At 45.1% G+C, this 15261-nt stretch overlaps 1 protein-coding gene across 2 annotated transcripts in view; it reads left to right on the top strand.

Annotated features, from left to right (window-relative positions):
• LOC109891996 (MICOS complex subunit mic25a) overlaps positions 1-15261 on the top strand; it is a 53777-nt gene that overhangs the window by 15684 nt on the left and 22832 nt on the right. The window contains exons 5-7 of one of the 2 annotated variants that reach the window (XM_031826391.1): positions 2464-2484; positions 4577-4660; positions 10455-10525. In XM_031826391.1, coding sequence (XP_031682251.1) covers positions 2464-2484; positions 4577-4660; positions 10455-10525 — 176 coding nt within the window. The remainder of the gene's footprint in view (positions 1-2463; positions 2485-4576; positions 4661-10454; positions 10526-15261) is intronic. The other variant, XM_020484435.2, reaches the window with a different exon arrangement.

The following is a 15261-nucleotide window of genomic DNA, read 5'->3' as shown; positions in this document are numbered from 1 at the left end:
CTCTCTCTCCCACTATCTGTATTATCTCCTTCTCTCGCTAGTTTGGACCACCAACACAGACTACCAAACGACGCCCAAAAACCCTCCTCCCCAAACACACAGATTTTATTCAAATGTTCTATTTGCATAATTCCTCATTTGCATAATTGATTTCCTAGGAAGCGCTTCTCTCCATGCGAGTCGGTGTGTGTGTTTGTGAGACCCAAAGGTCTCGTCCGCTCAGTCAGTCAGTCACACACCACACACACACACACACACACACACACACTCCCATTCTCTCAGTTCCATTACATTTGGGATATGAATTCGAGCTAACTAGCATATCTGTTTGCTATGGTACTGCCTCTTAGGTCACCAGATGCACCAGGTTTGGCAACGGCTTGTTGCCAACGCTTAGATTACGGTTGAAACTCTCTCGGTTTGGCAGGGGGTGGGGTTGTGTTATCTACCAGGGGTGGCAGCAGGCTGTGAACAGCCACTCTAGCCCAATGGAAAAACACCACATCCTAGCCTATCTGATGGACACCGGGGTGTTGCTTGTGTTGTGCCCAGACGGTTAGCCTGAGTTGAACTATAATGACGTCTGTGTGTGTTTGGTCAAAATGATTTGAGGAAACAATGCACCCACACACACAAACACACACTCGTTTGTATATGTAACTCAGCAACGATTATGCTTGGGAGCATTTGTCTTTGAGCATCTGTTGAGAAGAAGTGGTAGAACGTAAGGTTTGAGTTGACTGCTTGTCCCTACGGGAACCAATGGACAAAACAATTGAATTGCTGAATGGCCATCAGACAATTTTACAGACCATTTGTGGAGCTTGATGGTGTGTTAAATTCAAACCCCTTAAGTTGGTCTATGTGCGTGTGTCTCGCTAACCCCTTATTCTTCCAAGCCACTAACACTCTGGCCCGCATCCCAAATGGCACACTATTCCCCATATAATGCACTACTTTTGACCAGAGCTCAGTGCACTATATAGGGAATATGGTGCCAGTTGGGACAAAGGCCTCTGAGTGTTCTAAAAAGAGGGGGAAGCTCCAACACAAACAGATGGAGGGCTGTAACCGCTTCACACCGCCTCTGTGAGCTCACCTCATTTAGCTCAATGGGACTTTTTATGGGCCGTGGCCATATTATATTAGCCTACCCTGCCATTCTATTTCATTTACTTCTATGACCCTGGGTCCAGCGGTGGAGTGCCGTTCAAGTGTTTCCCAATTGCTTCTCCTATAGGATTCCCAGGACTGTGCTTGTATTGTTCCAGTCCGGCACCAGTCTGACCTGACTCCACGAATGAAGAGCTCGGGACATTAGTTGACAAGTTGGATCAGCGTTGTTGGCGCTGGGCCGAGAGAAAATGTTCTGCGCCAGGAGCAGTCCGAGTCGTCTTAAATGTGGGCGACCAATGATCAACTTGTATTTAAAGGGGTCAAAAATGCCGTAGAAGCATGTGTATGGTGTAACCAGCACGTTACATTTTAGAGCAAGGGTCTCAATGCCGACAATGTTTCTGGAGAGCTACTCGAGGTGAAGGCGTTTGTTCCAGCCCAGCCGCAATACACCTGATTACAACTCGTCAAGGTACAGGCTGAAGGTCCGATACAAAATAGCCCTAGCTAGATGTTCCGATGCACGTTCTTTAAAGAGCTGGTGGGGAGTGGTGTAGTTGTTGTACCCCGACAGATATTGTAACAAAGCCAGACGACTGTATCTCCTAACCGACAACCCCTTCCTCTACCACATCACGAATGTGAACACTTTAACGTCTTACCCTCCCCTGACCTTTCCAGGTCCTCCTCTGTGCGAACCTCACCTCCCTCTTTAATCTCAGCTCATCGTCCGTGTGTCTCGCTCAGCGCTCATTCTGTACATCGAGACTTAATAATTAGCCTCACGTGGGCTCTGTCCGGTGAAGAATGGTATTTTTTGTGAGATTACACAATGTTCTTTCTATTTATTACACCCCCCCCCCCCCCCCCCCCCCCCCCCCCCCCCCCCCCCCCCTTATCCCTCTGTCCTCCACATCTCTGTACTGTCTATTTAATCTTGAGCTATGGCACGGCGCTCGTGTTTTAACCCCGTTTGGTTTCATGGCAGGCGAACGCCAGCTAGCCGACTGCAGCTCCCAGCGCTGTCTGCTGTAAGCAGCCTGACTCGTTTTAATCACTGCACTAACCTTGTGTGTTCTGCTTTTCTCCCCCCTTTCTTTCCGTTTGTCTTTCTTTCTCTGATCTCGCTACCTGCTCTCTCTCTCTCTCTCTCTCTCTCTCTCTCTCTCTCTCTCTCTCACTGTATCCGCCGTCTCGCCCTGCTCCTCTCTTCCCTCTCGCTCTCTCTCAACTCCCCTTCGCCCCCTTGCTCTCTTTCTTTCTCTCTCTCTCTCAACTCTCCTTCGCCTCCTCGCTCTCTTTCTCTCATCCCCCTGCCCTCCCTCTCTCTTCCGCTCTCTCTCCCAGACAGCAGAAGTGGATGCTTGGGTAAGCAGGAGCGGCTGCTCGCTGTTAATCTTACTTTCCTCTTTCCCTCCATTCAAATGTCATGTTTTCATTGTGCATTAAAAGCAAGGCTCTGAGCATGCCCCCCCCCGCCGCCGCCTCACCAACAACACTTTGGGAGGTATTCAGCTAGAAAATTGCACATCATCTGCTGCTGCTGGGCTGTGGTGATCCCCCCCCCCCCCCCCCCACCAGCCTCACTCACAACAGACAGCAGCTGGAGTCGAAGAGAGAGAAAGTGAGGGGTGGAGGTTGTGTGTTGGGGGGGGGGGTACATTACATTGGATGTAATGTAGGCGTGTATGTAGGGGGTGGGATGTGTGCGTGCGTGTTTGCGTGCGCTGTTCTGCACTTGTGAAGAGAAGGTGCCGTAACACGAGAATGCGTCATCGATCTCCAAAAGGTAAATGTCATCGCACCATATTGCACATACAGCAACCAACCATCAGTCAACATTTTATGTCATTACATGAAAATGTGCAGGCTGCACTAAAGCACGACAAAACACACACGACCTGTATCCCCGCGGACGGTTGAATGAGCATCTTCCTCTTGTGTTTCTTGCCCACCACCGGGAGTGCCTCAATCTGAACGCTATGGTCTTGTGTCACTTCTATTGTCAATTGAATAAGAACGATTCCCTTCTTCTCAGCATGATTTGGCAGAAGAAGGGCATGTTGTGATATGCTGTGGTGTTGTCCTATTCTGGAATATGGATCCTGGACGAAGTCCTGTTCGTACTGTATGCATGCCCAGCCTTTGTGTATTTAGGCAGGCCATGATTTAGAGACTGACAGCTTGTGAAGGACACTTTCTATGTTCGTAATGGGATACCCAATGAGCTTATACTGCCTTTCATCACCTTATAATGCATTATAAGACTTGCTGTAAGGATTCGTAACACCTTATGGCTACTTATAAGAGACTAGACAGATTCATTAGACAGACGACTCGTAGAAAGTTAGTGGCGTCTTCACATAGCCGCCGTTCTGCCTAGGCTGTGCTTATAATGCTTGACCATGTTCATTGACCATTTCTTCTCTCTCTCTCTCTCTCTCTCTCTCTCTCTCTCTGCAGCTCTGCTCCACCTTTCCATCGCCTCGTGGGCTTGCCTGTTTGTCTGACTAAACGGTACCGCTTCACTTAAAGCTCTCTTGACGTCTAGTTCAGCAATGCAATTCAACAGCTGATAGCAGTGTCAGCTGACATAGCTGCTATTTGGAATAACGATATACAAAGGCACGCAGTTGGATAGCGGACTGCTTATTAGCCTACATCCGACACGGTGCATCAGGAAAAGGATGTTGTGTAAATGTAACTCTGGTAGCTTTGACTTCCTGTCACTGACCTTACGTCAGCTATAGATTGTATGGAGGGGGGGGGGTTTAAGTGAAGTGCTACGAGCTTTGACATTTCTTCTTGTTATTTTGCATGCTGCCAAGCCTTTGCCAGGCTGTGGTCTCCGCCTCAGTTTCTGCTCCAGCTTTGCCACAGTGGGTTCTAAAGCTTGAGGGCCTCCACCTCATAACCCGCTGCCTCTATCTGCTACCGCTGCTGCCGTCGCTGCCAGGCACTCATGCAGCAGTCACACACACAGCCACTCCAGTGTGGTCTCGTAAGTTACAGAGGAGATCAGACCCTACTCTCAGAAAGTGTCGAGGTATAGGCTAACACTATTTTTTTTGGGGGGGGGGGATAGTTCCCCGTAGATGGTTTATATTGTGTTCAGCATACCGTCGACAAGTATTAAAACTAACGATTCACTAACCTTATCCTCCACCTAAACCCATTCCTAGCCCTACCCCCAACCACCTGTAGAAAAGGAATACAACCTTGTACATCTTCCCGTTGCGATACATTCCATTAGTGCCATTGATAACAATGATGCTTGAGATGATGTCTTAAGCACTTTTCAGTGACCATTTCAGGTTCTGTTCGGGAAAAAAATAAAAAAATAAGGTCTTATTCAAATTCCGTTGAATCTGCCAGACGCTCATCAGCTGTTTTAGAGGAGCCACCTTCTACCGAAGTCCGTCCACCGTGTTCAAACCTCCCGCCTCTCTGTCCTTTTCAGGCCAAGCAGCTGGAAAGGAAAGAGGCTGAACTGCAACACCTGGCGGCCTTCTACAAGGAACAGCTACACATCTTGGAGAAGAAGGTAAGGACGACACTGCAAAGTATATAGGAATGGAGGGAAGTTCTACAGATTTGTGCTCATGAAAACAAATGTAAAGCACAAAGGATGTCTAATATGAGGTCCATCTAACATATTGATTTTGAACCAGGTGAATCGTATAGGACCGGGATGAGCAACTCCTGTCGTTTGGGGCCTGAGCATCTGCTGGTTTTATTTCCTGCCTGGCATTTCTTTGGCACACTGATGTCCAATAATTGCTTACGGAGTGCACAGCAGTTATGTTTGAAATGAATTGAATGTTTTTCTATGTGTTCAGAAATACGGCTTGTATTGGTAGAGTAGCACTCGAAAACGTTCTCCACAAGCGTGGTCTCTGAATGAGGACTTAGTGGCTAATCAAATTGACCTGACTTTGGTTTCTCTGCAGGACCTTGTAAAACAGTTGTCATAAAACACAACACAAAAAGTGCTTTTGAGCTTTTAAGAAATAAGGGCCTCCGTTCCAGCTCTTCCGGTTTTTTATTTTCTTCCCTCGGTACTAATGTACCTGTAATATTTTCCCCCAACGTAAAAGTGACTTTTGAAGTGTCTTGTTAAATGTTGCCGCCACTTACATGGCTTAGAGTGAAACGTGGTGGTAGTTTAATATCAAAACCGCACTGGTGAAACTGTACAAAATCCCTGCACGAAACAGATCTTCACTCTTCAGCACCAATAACTGACCTAACCTGATAAAACATTTGCCCGAGGCTAAACTACTTGCTAAACACACACACACACACTGCTATGATTTTATATATTGCTTTCATTATCATTAGTTTTGTTTCCAATAAGAATTTTGTTCTCGACTTGAAGTTTTGCTTGGTATTATTGGCACAAAAGTAACTCACTCACTAGAGGATTGAACCATATAATAACAATATTAGTCCATGAAATGTGTTTTAAAGCAGCTGCCCTTAATTGAAACTGACTCCCTTGCCATAGTTTCAGTAAAAAGCTAAGGGATGGGGCTGACCATCCATGATATCAAAATTATAGTTTTAACCATGTTTTTAGGCTATACAGTGTTTGTTTACGTTTGCTTTGTTTACAAACATTGGAGTAAATGTTAAATTCAATATTTTTTTGTGGAAGTGCAAGTTCACATGTCAAAAACAATCTGGTAAAAATCGAATTTGCAGTTTTATATGTGAAACATTTTCATCTGAAAATATCACTTTCACATGGAATATTTTATGTTTATCTTTTTATATATATATATACAGTACCAGTCAAAGGTTTAGACACACCTATTCATTCAAGGGTTTTTCTTTATTTTGACTATTATCTACATTTTAGAATAATAGTGAAGACATCAAAACTATGAAATAACACATATGGAATCATGTAGTAACCAAAAAAGTATTAGATCAAAAATATATTTGAGATTCTTAAAAGTAGCCACCCGTTGCCTTGATGGCAGCTTTGCTCAGTCTTGGCACTGTAGAAAATAGTAAAAATAAAGAAAAACCCTCGAATGAGGGTCTAGAGACCGAGCCAAGATTCTCCTCATAAACAATCCCACCTGCTGTAAAGATGCATTGTTTTGAGACACCTTGGATATCTTTCTATCGCCAAATGTCACGTCACTATGACTTTGGCTCCTCTGACTGTCTGATAAGGAAAAGTCCAACTCGGCTGGCTACGGCTATGTGTCTGACTTTGACTGATGTCAGATGACCAGTCACAAGAGTCGAGAGAGGTGGGCCAATGTGACTTTGAAAAGGAGTCAAATTCGACTGCTATCAGTCTGACTACGAGTGTGACTGTGTGTGACTGTCACTTTGAGCCCAAAGACCAGTCCGAAGAGTCCAGAAAGGTGAGCCTCATCGTAGAACCCACCCCCCCCCCCCAGCCATCCTCTGCAGATCCCTCTGGCCAAGAGGCCATCTCTTTATTATCTCTGACAACACTTGGATTAAGATGGAAGATGAAATGCATGTCTAAGGGCGCGCGCACACACACACACACACACACACACACACACACACACCTTCATATCCTTGTATCCGCTTGGCGTACAAACACATTCATACACGTACACACACTGCAATATTAACCGTCTTCCTAGCCATTGTCATGCCCCCCCACCCCCCACCCCCACCAGCCGTCGTCTTTGCCTTGGCTGAAGGACCATAAGCATGCCTGTGGATGAGGAGGAGATATGGAGAGAAAGGGAGAGTGAGAAGTATAGAGTGATTTGGATATTGTTCATTAAAGAGAGTGTATTTTGCGCCGGTGTTCACACTTCTTCCCCCAGCAACTCCTGCTGCTTCATTTTCTCCCCCTCTATTTATTTCCTTTGTTGTCATTCTTTCTTCCCTCCCTCCATCTTACGCCCCTCTTTCTTTATCTCCCTACTTGCATTCTATTATATTGTACCTGCCTTGGTGGAAATTGCTTACCAGTAAGATGAGAAGAATATAGTTCCTGGTTCTGAATGCTTGCTGCTTTCATAAGCGAGTCACTTGACTCCGACGCAAGGCACCGTTTTCTCACAGTCAGTAGCATTTCTAGCGCGAGTCTCTCAATCAACTCAGTCAAAGACACTGCGTGGCGCATAGCTTGTTCCAGCAAGGCTTCTAGCACATCTCAAAGAGCTGTAGCTAACCAAACCTTTTGTCCACGTGGGAATGACAGGCAATGCGTTAACCTTACAGGAACCCAACAGCCATTCTCTCCCTCATAGGCTTTCTATTGATTTCCACATGCATTCAAACAACAACAATCAGACCGCACTTGCCACAGACAAACACACACACACACACTCACGCATACACCTGCACAGGCTTGATGTCTTGATCAAGTCAGTCTCTCTCCAGTGACAAGGCTGAGCCACACACACAGATTAGTAGAGAAATCCTACAGCTAATTGCTGTCTGATCTTCCTGAATCAATATTTGACTCTGGCTTAACTCGGGGCTTCTGATCGTTTGATAAGAGGTGTGTGTGTGTGTGTGTTGAATCCCCGTTAGAGGGACACACTCACTCTCTTTTTCTCCTCTCTCTACCTACCTATGCTTACTAATCGGTCCTCAGTTTCCATGTATCTTTGAGAAGTCGTCGCTGTATGAAAACATATCTGTAAACAAGTCATCTTTTAAAAAGCAACTTTTTTTAATCCCCCTTCCCATTTGTCGAATTCCACCACTGAAAATAATCCCTCTGCCTTTCAAACTTAAAGCGTGAAACTCCCCCCCCCCCCCCCCCCCCCCTCGCCCCCCAAATCCTGACATCAGCTCATCGCCATGCCGTGCACGCATGCGCAAACACACACACACACGAATGCATACAAACATGCCCATCAACATGCTTACAGTCACACAGGTACACACTGTACACATACTGTGCGATAATCCCTAAACAAGGCCCCCCCCTTTTTCTCCATCCCTCTCTTTCTCCGTTGCTCATTCCCACCATTAAGGGTAATCCTTCTCCTCTCCTTCCTTCCTTTTGTTGAAAATGGCTGCCAATAGCTTGGATCGTGCTTCAGACAAGTGTTGTATCTTCGCCATCATCCATACTCTACCAACTGAGCCACGTTACTGTTGTGTATAACCAGCCACACACACACACACACTCTCTTTCTCTCAGTTCCCATTACACCGCTCCTTGTCTCTCCTTCCTCCATCTTTTCTTCCTCCATCCCTCTGTCAGTAGGGACTGTGGTGTGAACATCATCTGACCAGAGAGAGGTGTCGGTTTCTGGAACACCTCATCATACTTTCCTCCAATGTCTCCATCACTTTATCCTTTAACTCTCCATTCATCCAGCCCTGTGGATTGAAGCTGGTGGAGTTGTGTGTGTGTGTGTGTGTAAGTGTGTCTGGAGGCTGGTCTATGAGCCAGATGTGGGATTAGAAGTTGGCTGTCTGTAAACCCTTTCACCTTCCCATCTGTGCCAACACACACACACACACACACACACTGGTCGCCCTTCTCTCTCCACCTCATATAGCCTCTGTCTTCTGCACCTCTTGGGACAAAGCACCAGCCCCAGTGGGTCTCCTTTCATGTCGTTAAGTTCACAAGCCTGGCTACTTTCCCTTTAATGTCATCCACCGAGCATTCCCATTGAGCTCTTGGCACTAACTAGCTCTAAGTTGCTAGTGTCTGTATTGAGGCTAACGCTCCCTCGTTCATGCCCGTTGAATCCCCCCCCCCCCCGGAGAAGTGACATTTCAGCCCAGTCCAGATGCACTGTCAATGGGCAGATTTAGAGACTACAGTGGCCAAATCCTCCATGGTTAATCCTATACCGTGCAGCTCCTCAACCTGATCACTGGCAGTACTACTTGGGATTCTACCCAAATGGAACCCTCTTCCATAGTGCACTACGGACAAACCCAATGTGCCCTGGTCAAAAGTAGTGCATTACGTAGGGGATAGGGTGCCATTTGGGACATTGCCATCGCGTCATTCATCCACCTTGGGAGACGTGATATTCTTCACACTTAACCACGGCAGCAAAGCAGGAGGACACTGGAGTGAAGTCAAATGGATTATAGACTGCGGATTTAGGGATGAACTCCTGTTGGGCAGATGATGGTGTGCTCTATTTCAGCTGACAACCACCTACCATTGTCTTTGTCTCTACAATGGTATTGAAGAACTTTCTTAACTTGGGCAAATGTATTTACAGAGAATCTCGTCTTGGCGATCTTGAGGTTCAACTCTGTCATATGGGAAGGAGAGCGAGATGGAGGGGGGGGGAGCGAGAGAGACATTTTTAGATCTTAGCGACTAGTATTAGGAGGGATTACTTTCTAGACGACACGTTATCCTGACTATAAGGAATAGGGATCAGAGTAACCCATCCATTGCTAGTGGATAAGAAGAGGATAAGAGGAGCCCCCCCCCCCCCCCCCCCCCCCCCCCAATAAAAGCCCCATATAAATCCAATCCATTATTAGAGTGTGTGGAATAATGTGAAAATGACTGTGGGAATAGGTGGGTGGGATTGTAGAGGTGGTTCATGTTTGATCCCATCTCTTTTCCCGCTTACTGACTTCAATTATCCTCTTCCCTATCTCTCTACCCATTGGGAATATCGGGGATAATTAAGGAAAATGACTAGGGAGTCGGGACCATGGTTATTGGGTTTAAATAGTGATTACTGCATGGAACAATGAAGTGGAAGTCTATGGGGTGCGTGTGGTCGTGCATGTGGTGAGCGTGTGTGTGTGTGTGTGTGAGAGAGAAAAAGAAGAATGGATAAGGTTTGAGTGGTGCACTTATTTTTATTGTACCGTCACTGGCATACGCAGTACGTTACACAACTACACTGAACGTTCACCTCGATGGTGAACGGGTTTGGACTCGGGAAGAGTCATGACGAAGCCCAGTTCGACTGTCAATCGAAGCAAGTTCTTTCCTTCGCTCCGCGTTTTCTTTTTTTACAGGACCTGACATGACGGTCACCGATTAGAGCAGAATAGAGTAGATAAACCTAGTTACATGCCCTCTTAAGTACAAGTCTCTCTTTATGATGTAATTGCTGTTTTAAATGCCACCTCTGCACACATTAAGTCAAACTTTACGGCGATCCACAAGAACGTCAATGATCAGATTTGTTAGTGACACTGTTCGGTCGAAAGTTCCCCCCCCATTTTAATGAGTTTGACATTTTAAGATGTGTTTAGCTTAGCGGGCTTATCAGAGCTCGCAAATCAATAGAACAGTCGTAACCCAAGACAGGTACTTGTACAGATGTTACCGGATAATTGGTGTAACTCAACTACTCTGTCATCTCTAATTTGAGTGTGTTTTGTCCCAGAATCTCGACTACTACCAGCAGACGTCTGAGCAGTACAACGAGGCAGCCGACAAGGCCGAGGCCCATATCAAGTAAGTAGCTTATTTTGAGAACTGACTGAAATGGGTGTCATTTCATTTGTTATTACTGTTAATCAGTCACACCGCAAGGAGAATGGGTTCAACAAATCAATATGCCGTGCTATTGCAGCCATGGAGCGATACTAGTGACATTTAGAGAATGCTAAGTGGGCTAATTCCTGCTGTTCATCATGTATTACCATAGAAACATATACACATGTCATTCTTATTTCACCTCAGGTATGTGAAATCTTGCCACCCTTTAAAAAATATATATTTTAAAGGCTACTTCTGATCTACTTTGTTCAAGACCTTTGGTAGACGGTCATTAATATGAAATATTTACTCAGAAAAGGGAGAGTGATGGGGATTTGAAGGAGCAGTCGTGCTTTTCAGAAACCGCCACCTGTTTAAAAAAAAAAAAAAAACAGGACATTTTCATTCTGCCAGTGATTGCCACCACGCTGGCACTGTCGTTATCTAGATACTACCAGTCTATGCAGCACCAGTCATTATTTTCCTTGAAAAGAGAAGGAATCGGAATAACCAGAATGCTTTTCTTTTCACTTCTGGCTAGGAGTGCTGATTCTCACAAATCTGCCGAAAGCTGCATAATACCTTCGGCTTGCTTCTCTCCTCTGTGATTTCTTCAGGCTTTTTTAAGTCTTAATCTTTCCTTTATACGTTCCATTTCCAAAAACCTATGTCTCAGCCCCTCACCCATCTTGCCACCCACATTCACCTACTCCTCCCAAACTTAGTCTTCCCCAAAATGACATCTCTCCTCAGTGACACATTTCTATGTGAGGCAATAGTCATCGTTTTCTCCATTTACATTTTCTTGCTGTGTTAAATATAACATTTTTATAAATATATTCATTTCCAATATATTTATCTTCGATGAGCCATTTCAGTTCCTGGACTAGAATCCTCCCTCGTTTGAACCTACTCATTTCACTTGGCATGTCCCTGCCGTGGTTTGTCAAATTGCTTGTAGTTGATTTAGTCTTTTTGTTTCGTTTTTTTGTTTGCTGTTTGTATTTCAAATGACATGTCACTAAATTTTTATGAGTTTTCAAACATTTCCTTGGTTGATTAAGTTAAAGTAAAATTGTGGTCATAAGTCATTTGATAGTGTGCTGGTGTGATCCCAATATCAGCTCGTGATATGGTTTTCAAAATGGCACAGCGTGATAGAAACTAAGACTTTTGGGAACATGGTTTAACATCAGCCATAGTTGACAGCAGGAGCCTCACCAGAGCCACATTGACAGCATAGCGCAGGAGCCTCACCAGAGCCACATTGACAGCATAGCGCAGGAGCCTCACCAGAGCCACATTGACAGCATAGCAGGAGCCTCGCCAGAGCCACATTGACAGCAACAACTCAACAATCAGCTGTTTGATACTTGATGTGTGGGCTGCCCGGGCTGTGGGCCTATATGCGCTTGTGATGTGCTAAAACACAATCCACTGCAATTTTTTTTAAAGAAGCTATTGATCCTCTGTGGCTCGATAATGCTCTCTGATGTAGTCGTTTTTAATGATTTCATTTATTTCTGTACAGACGGGAGTAATTATTTAAATTTGCAAATGTGTTTCAATTTATCTCCAGTACCCCGTCCCGAGACTATTTTCTTCCATGCACTGTGCTCTCCCCAAGGCCAAATAATCAACCATACTTATTATTAATTCAATGGGTTGTGGTCAGTAACCCCATATGAGGTTAGATAATCTATCAGCAAGTAGCCTACAATTGCAAGAGAATAATGGTTTTAGCTATATTGTTGTAGAAACTATGTAGCCCGTATGACCTTTTTAACCATTGTAGCACAGTTTCTATGTCAAATGACTTGAATAGCTTCTGGGAGAGGTGTAAAGCGTGTGTATTGGAATCAGTAGGCTAAGTGACATGAAATGCATCAGAAGTTTTGGGAAGTTCAGGAAAACATCATGTATGGCTATATAGGCATCATTGTGTGTGTAGATAAGATTTGCATTGCTTTAAATTGCTAAACTGATGACCATGAGCACCCACCTCAACTTCGCTAACATTTCCCAGCCTGATTGTAACCAAATGTCTGAACGGAGTTCAGTGAGAACTAAAATGGGACATTGATTGATTTTTATTAAGATGAGTTCCCATGCTTGTCTCAAAGCAGCGAAATGGCGCTGTCCCACACGTGACCACGCGGCAATTGTTTTACATGTATTCTAACAGTTGGTAGACTTTTCACCTAACCACGGCTCTATGAACTAAGCGGCGCATTCAGTTGACAATCAAAAAAATAAAAATGTACACCATCGCAAAAGATTCAGGGCTGACCCAAAGTAAAAAAAATCCCAGAAAGTCCGGTCCAGGTGATGTCCCTTGCAAAGATACTGACACACATTCGCTCCTCGTCTCCAGATGCCCACGTGGAATGAGTCTTAACCTATAGTACATCATATCCACTTCCTTGGGGTGAGAAGTTGTGTAACTCGCTAAAAGTCGTCCCATGACCTAGTAGCTGTAAAGGGATCCTGAGCCAGTCTAAATGGTTTTAGCACTGTCGACCCTTCCTCACACAATACCTCCATCCACTAATGTTTCAGCTTTATGAGGAAGAGGATGATCAGGAGTAGCAGAAATTGACACCAGATAATGTCACTACCAAGTCCACACCTAATAAAGTGGAATACAGGGAGAGAGAGGGATGGAGGAGAGAAAGAGGAGAAGCACTTTTTTTTTTAAAGACCAGAGAAGAAAAAGGAAGAGCCATTCAAACGGCGAGAGACGCACGGCGAGAGACGCACGGCGAGAGACGCACGGCGAGGGACGCACGGCGAGAGACGCACGGCGAGAGAGTGCGTCGGAGAGATCTGGAACGCAATGCGCTCACGCACAACTGTTTTAAATCTCAACTTAGCCACAACCCCTAGGCTCCGAAGCTGTAGTCTAGGCCACTGCGAATTCGGCTCCACTTTCACTCTTCAGAAAATTCACTGTGCTGTTTTTGAAGACCTTAAATCCATGACAGCACACATTAATAACTTTGCTCTCTCCTCTCATGCGCAGAGAATAATAAATGCTACACCATTATCATCCCTTCCCTTCTTATTACTTTCTTCTTTCTTTATATTACTTTGTTCCCCACATAGTCTCGGCAACGGCTCGCAAGTCATGCTTTCTTCATAAAGCCCCGATTCTGAGAAAGAGGCTGAAAATAATGGGAAGCTTTAATGATTAGAGCGTAATTCTCTCTCCGCGATATGCTTACAGATGCAAACCATGACGGGCAGGAGCAATTGGAATGTGTTTTTCCCTCAAAAACGTGGCTAACAAAGTATCACGGCTAATGTTTTTCTAATAAGACCTCACCTTTAATTTCACTCAAACAAGGCAGTTGTAGCAGATTAGAAAAGGCAATTTTCTGCTTCAGATTCCTTTATTAACACGACCGTCCTGTTATAAAGCTGTCCTTTGCAGCCAATGCAGTGAATTCTAAAGAAAGACCAAGAGTTTCTTATCTCTGTGGTGCTAGCCTGGAGCTACATTTTGGCCGCCACCTGTAGCTGTGCAAAACCGGAAATATAGAGTGATTGGTTTGATTTGGGTCTGTGTAGGCAACATGTTTCTAGAACTTGATTGGAGTTCACCTGTGGTCAATTTAAATTGATTGGACATGATTTGGAAAGGCTCACACTTGTCTATATAAGGTTCCACAGTGCCATGAGGTCGAAGGAATTGTCCGTAGAGCTCAGAGAAAATATTGTGTCGAGGCACAGATCTGGGGAGGGGTACTGAAACATTCTGCAGCATTAAAGGTCCCCAATACCACTGTGGCCTCCATTCTTAAATTTAAGAAGTGTGGAACCACCAAGACTCTTCCTAGAGCTGGCTGGCAAAGCTGAGCAATCGTGGGAGAAGAACCCAATGATCACTTTGACAGAGCTCTAGAGTTCCTCTGTGGAGATGGGAGAACCTTCCAGAAGGACAACCATCTTTGCAGCACTCCACCAATCAGGCCTTTTATGGTAGAGACGGAACCCACTCCTCAGTAAAAGACACATACATGACAGCTTGCTTGGAGTTTGCCAAAAGGCACCTAAAGACTCTGACCATGAGTAACAAGATTTGTTGGTCTGATGAAACCAAGATTGAACTCTTTGGCCTGAATGCCAAGCGTCACGTCTGGAGGAAACCTGGCAGCATCCCTACAGTGAAGAATGGTGGTTGCAGCATCCTCCTGTGGGGATGTTTTTCAGTGGCAGGAACTGGGAGACTAGTCAGGATTGAGGCAAAGATGAACGGAGTAAAGTACAGAGAGATCCTTGATGAAAACCTGCTCCAGAGCACTCAGGACCTCAGACTGGGACAAAGGTTTACGTTCCAACTGGACAACAACCCTAATCACACAGCCAAGACAACGCAGGAGTGGCTTCGGGACAAGTCACTGAATGTCCTTGAGTGGTCCAGTCAGAGCCCGGACTTGAACCCGATCGAACATCAATCGAGAGACCTGAAAATAGCTGCGCAGCAACGCTCCCCATCCAACCTGACAGAGCTTGAGAGAATATGCAGAGAGGAATGAGAGAAACTCCCCAAATACAGGTGTGCCAAGCTTGTAGCGACATACCCAAGAAGAAACGAGGCTGTAATTGCTGCCAAAGGTACTTCAACAAAGTACTGAGTAAAGGGTCTGAATTCTTATGTAAATGTGATATTTCAGTGTTTTTTACTTTATATACAATCGCAAAATGTCATT

The sequence above is a fragment of the Oncorhynchus kisutch genome, linkage group LG1 (genome assembly GCF_002021735.2).
Source record: "Oncorhynchus kisutch isolate 150728-3 linkage group LG1, Okis_V2, whole genome shotgun sequence".
Taxonomy (NCBI): Eukaryota; Metazoa; Chordata; class Actinopteri; order Salmoniformes; family Salmonidae; genus Oncorhynchus; species Oncorhynchus kisutch.
The sequence above is the reverse complement of the archived record's forward strand: the minus strand, read 5'-3'. Positions and strand labels throughout refer to the sequence as shown.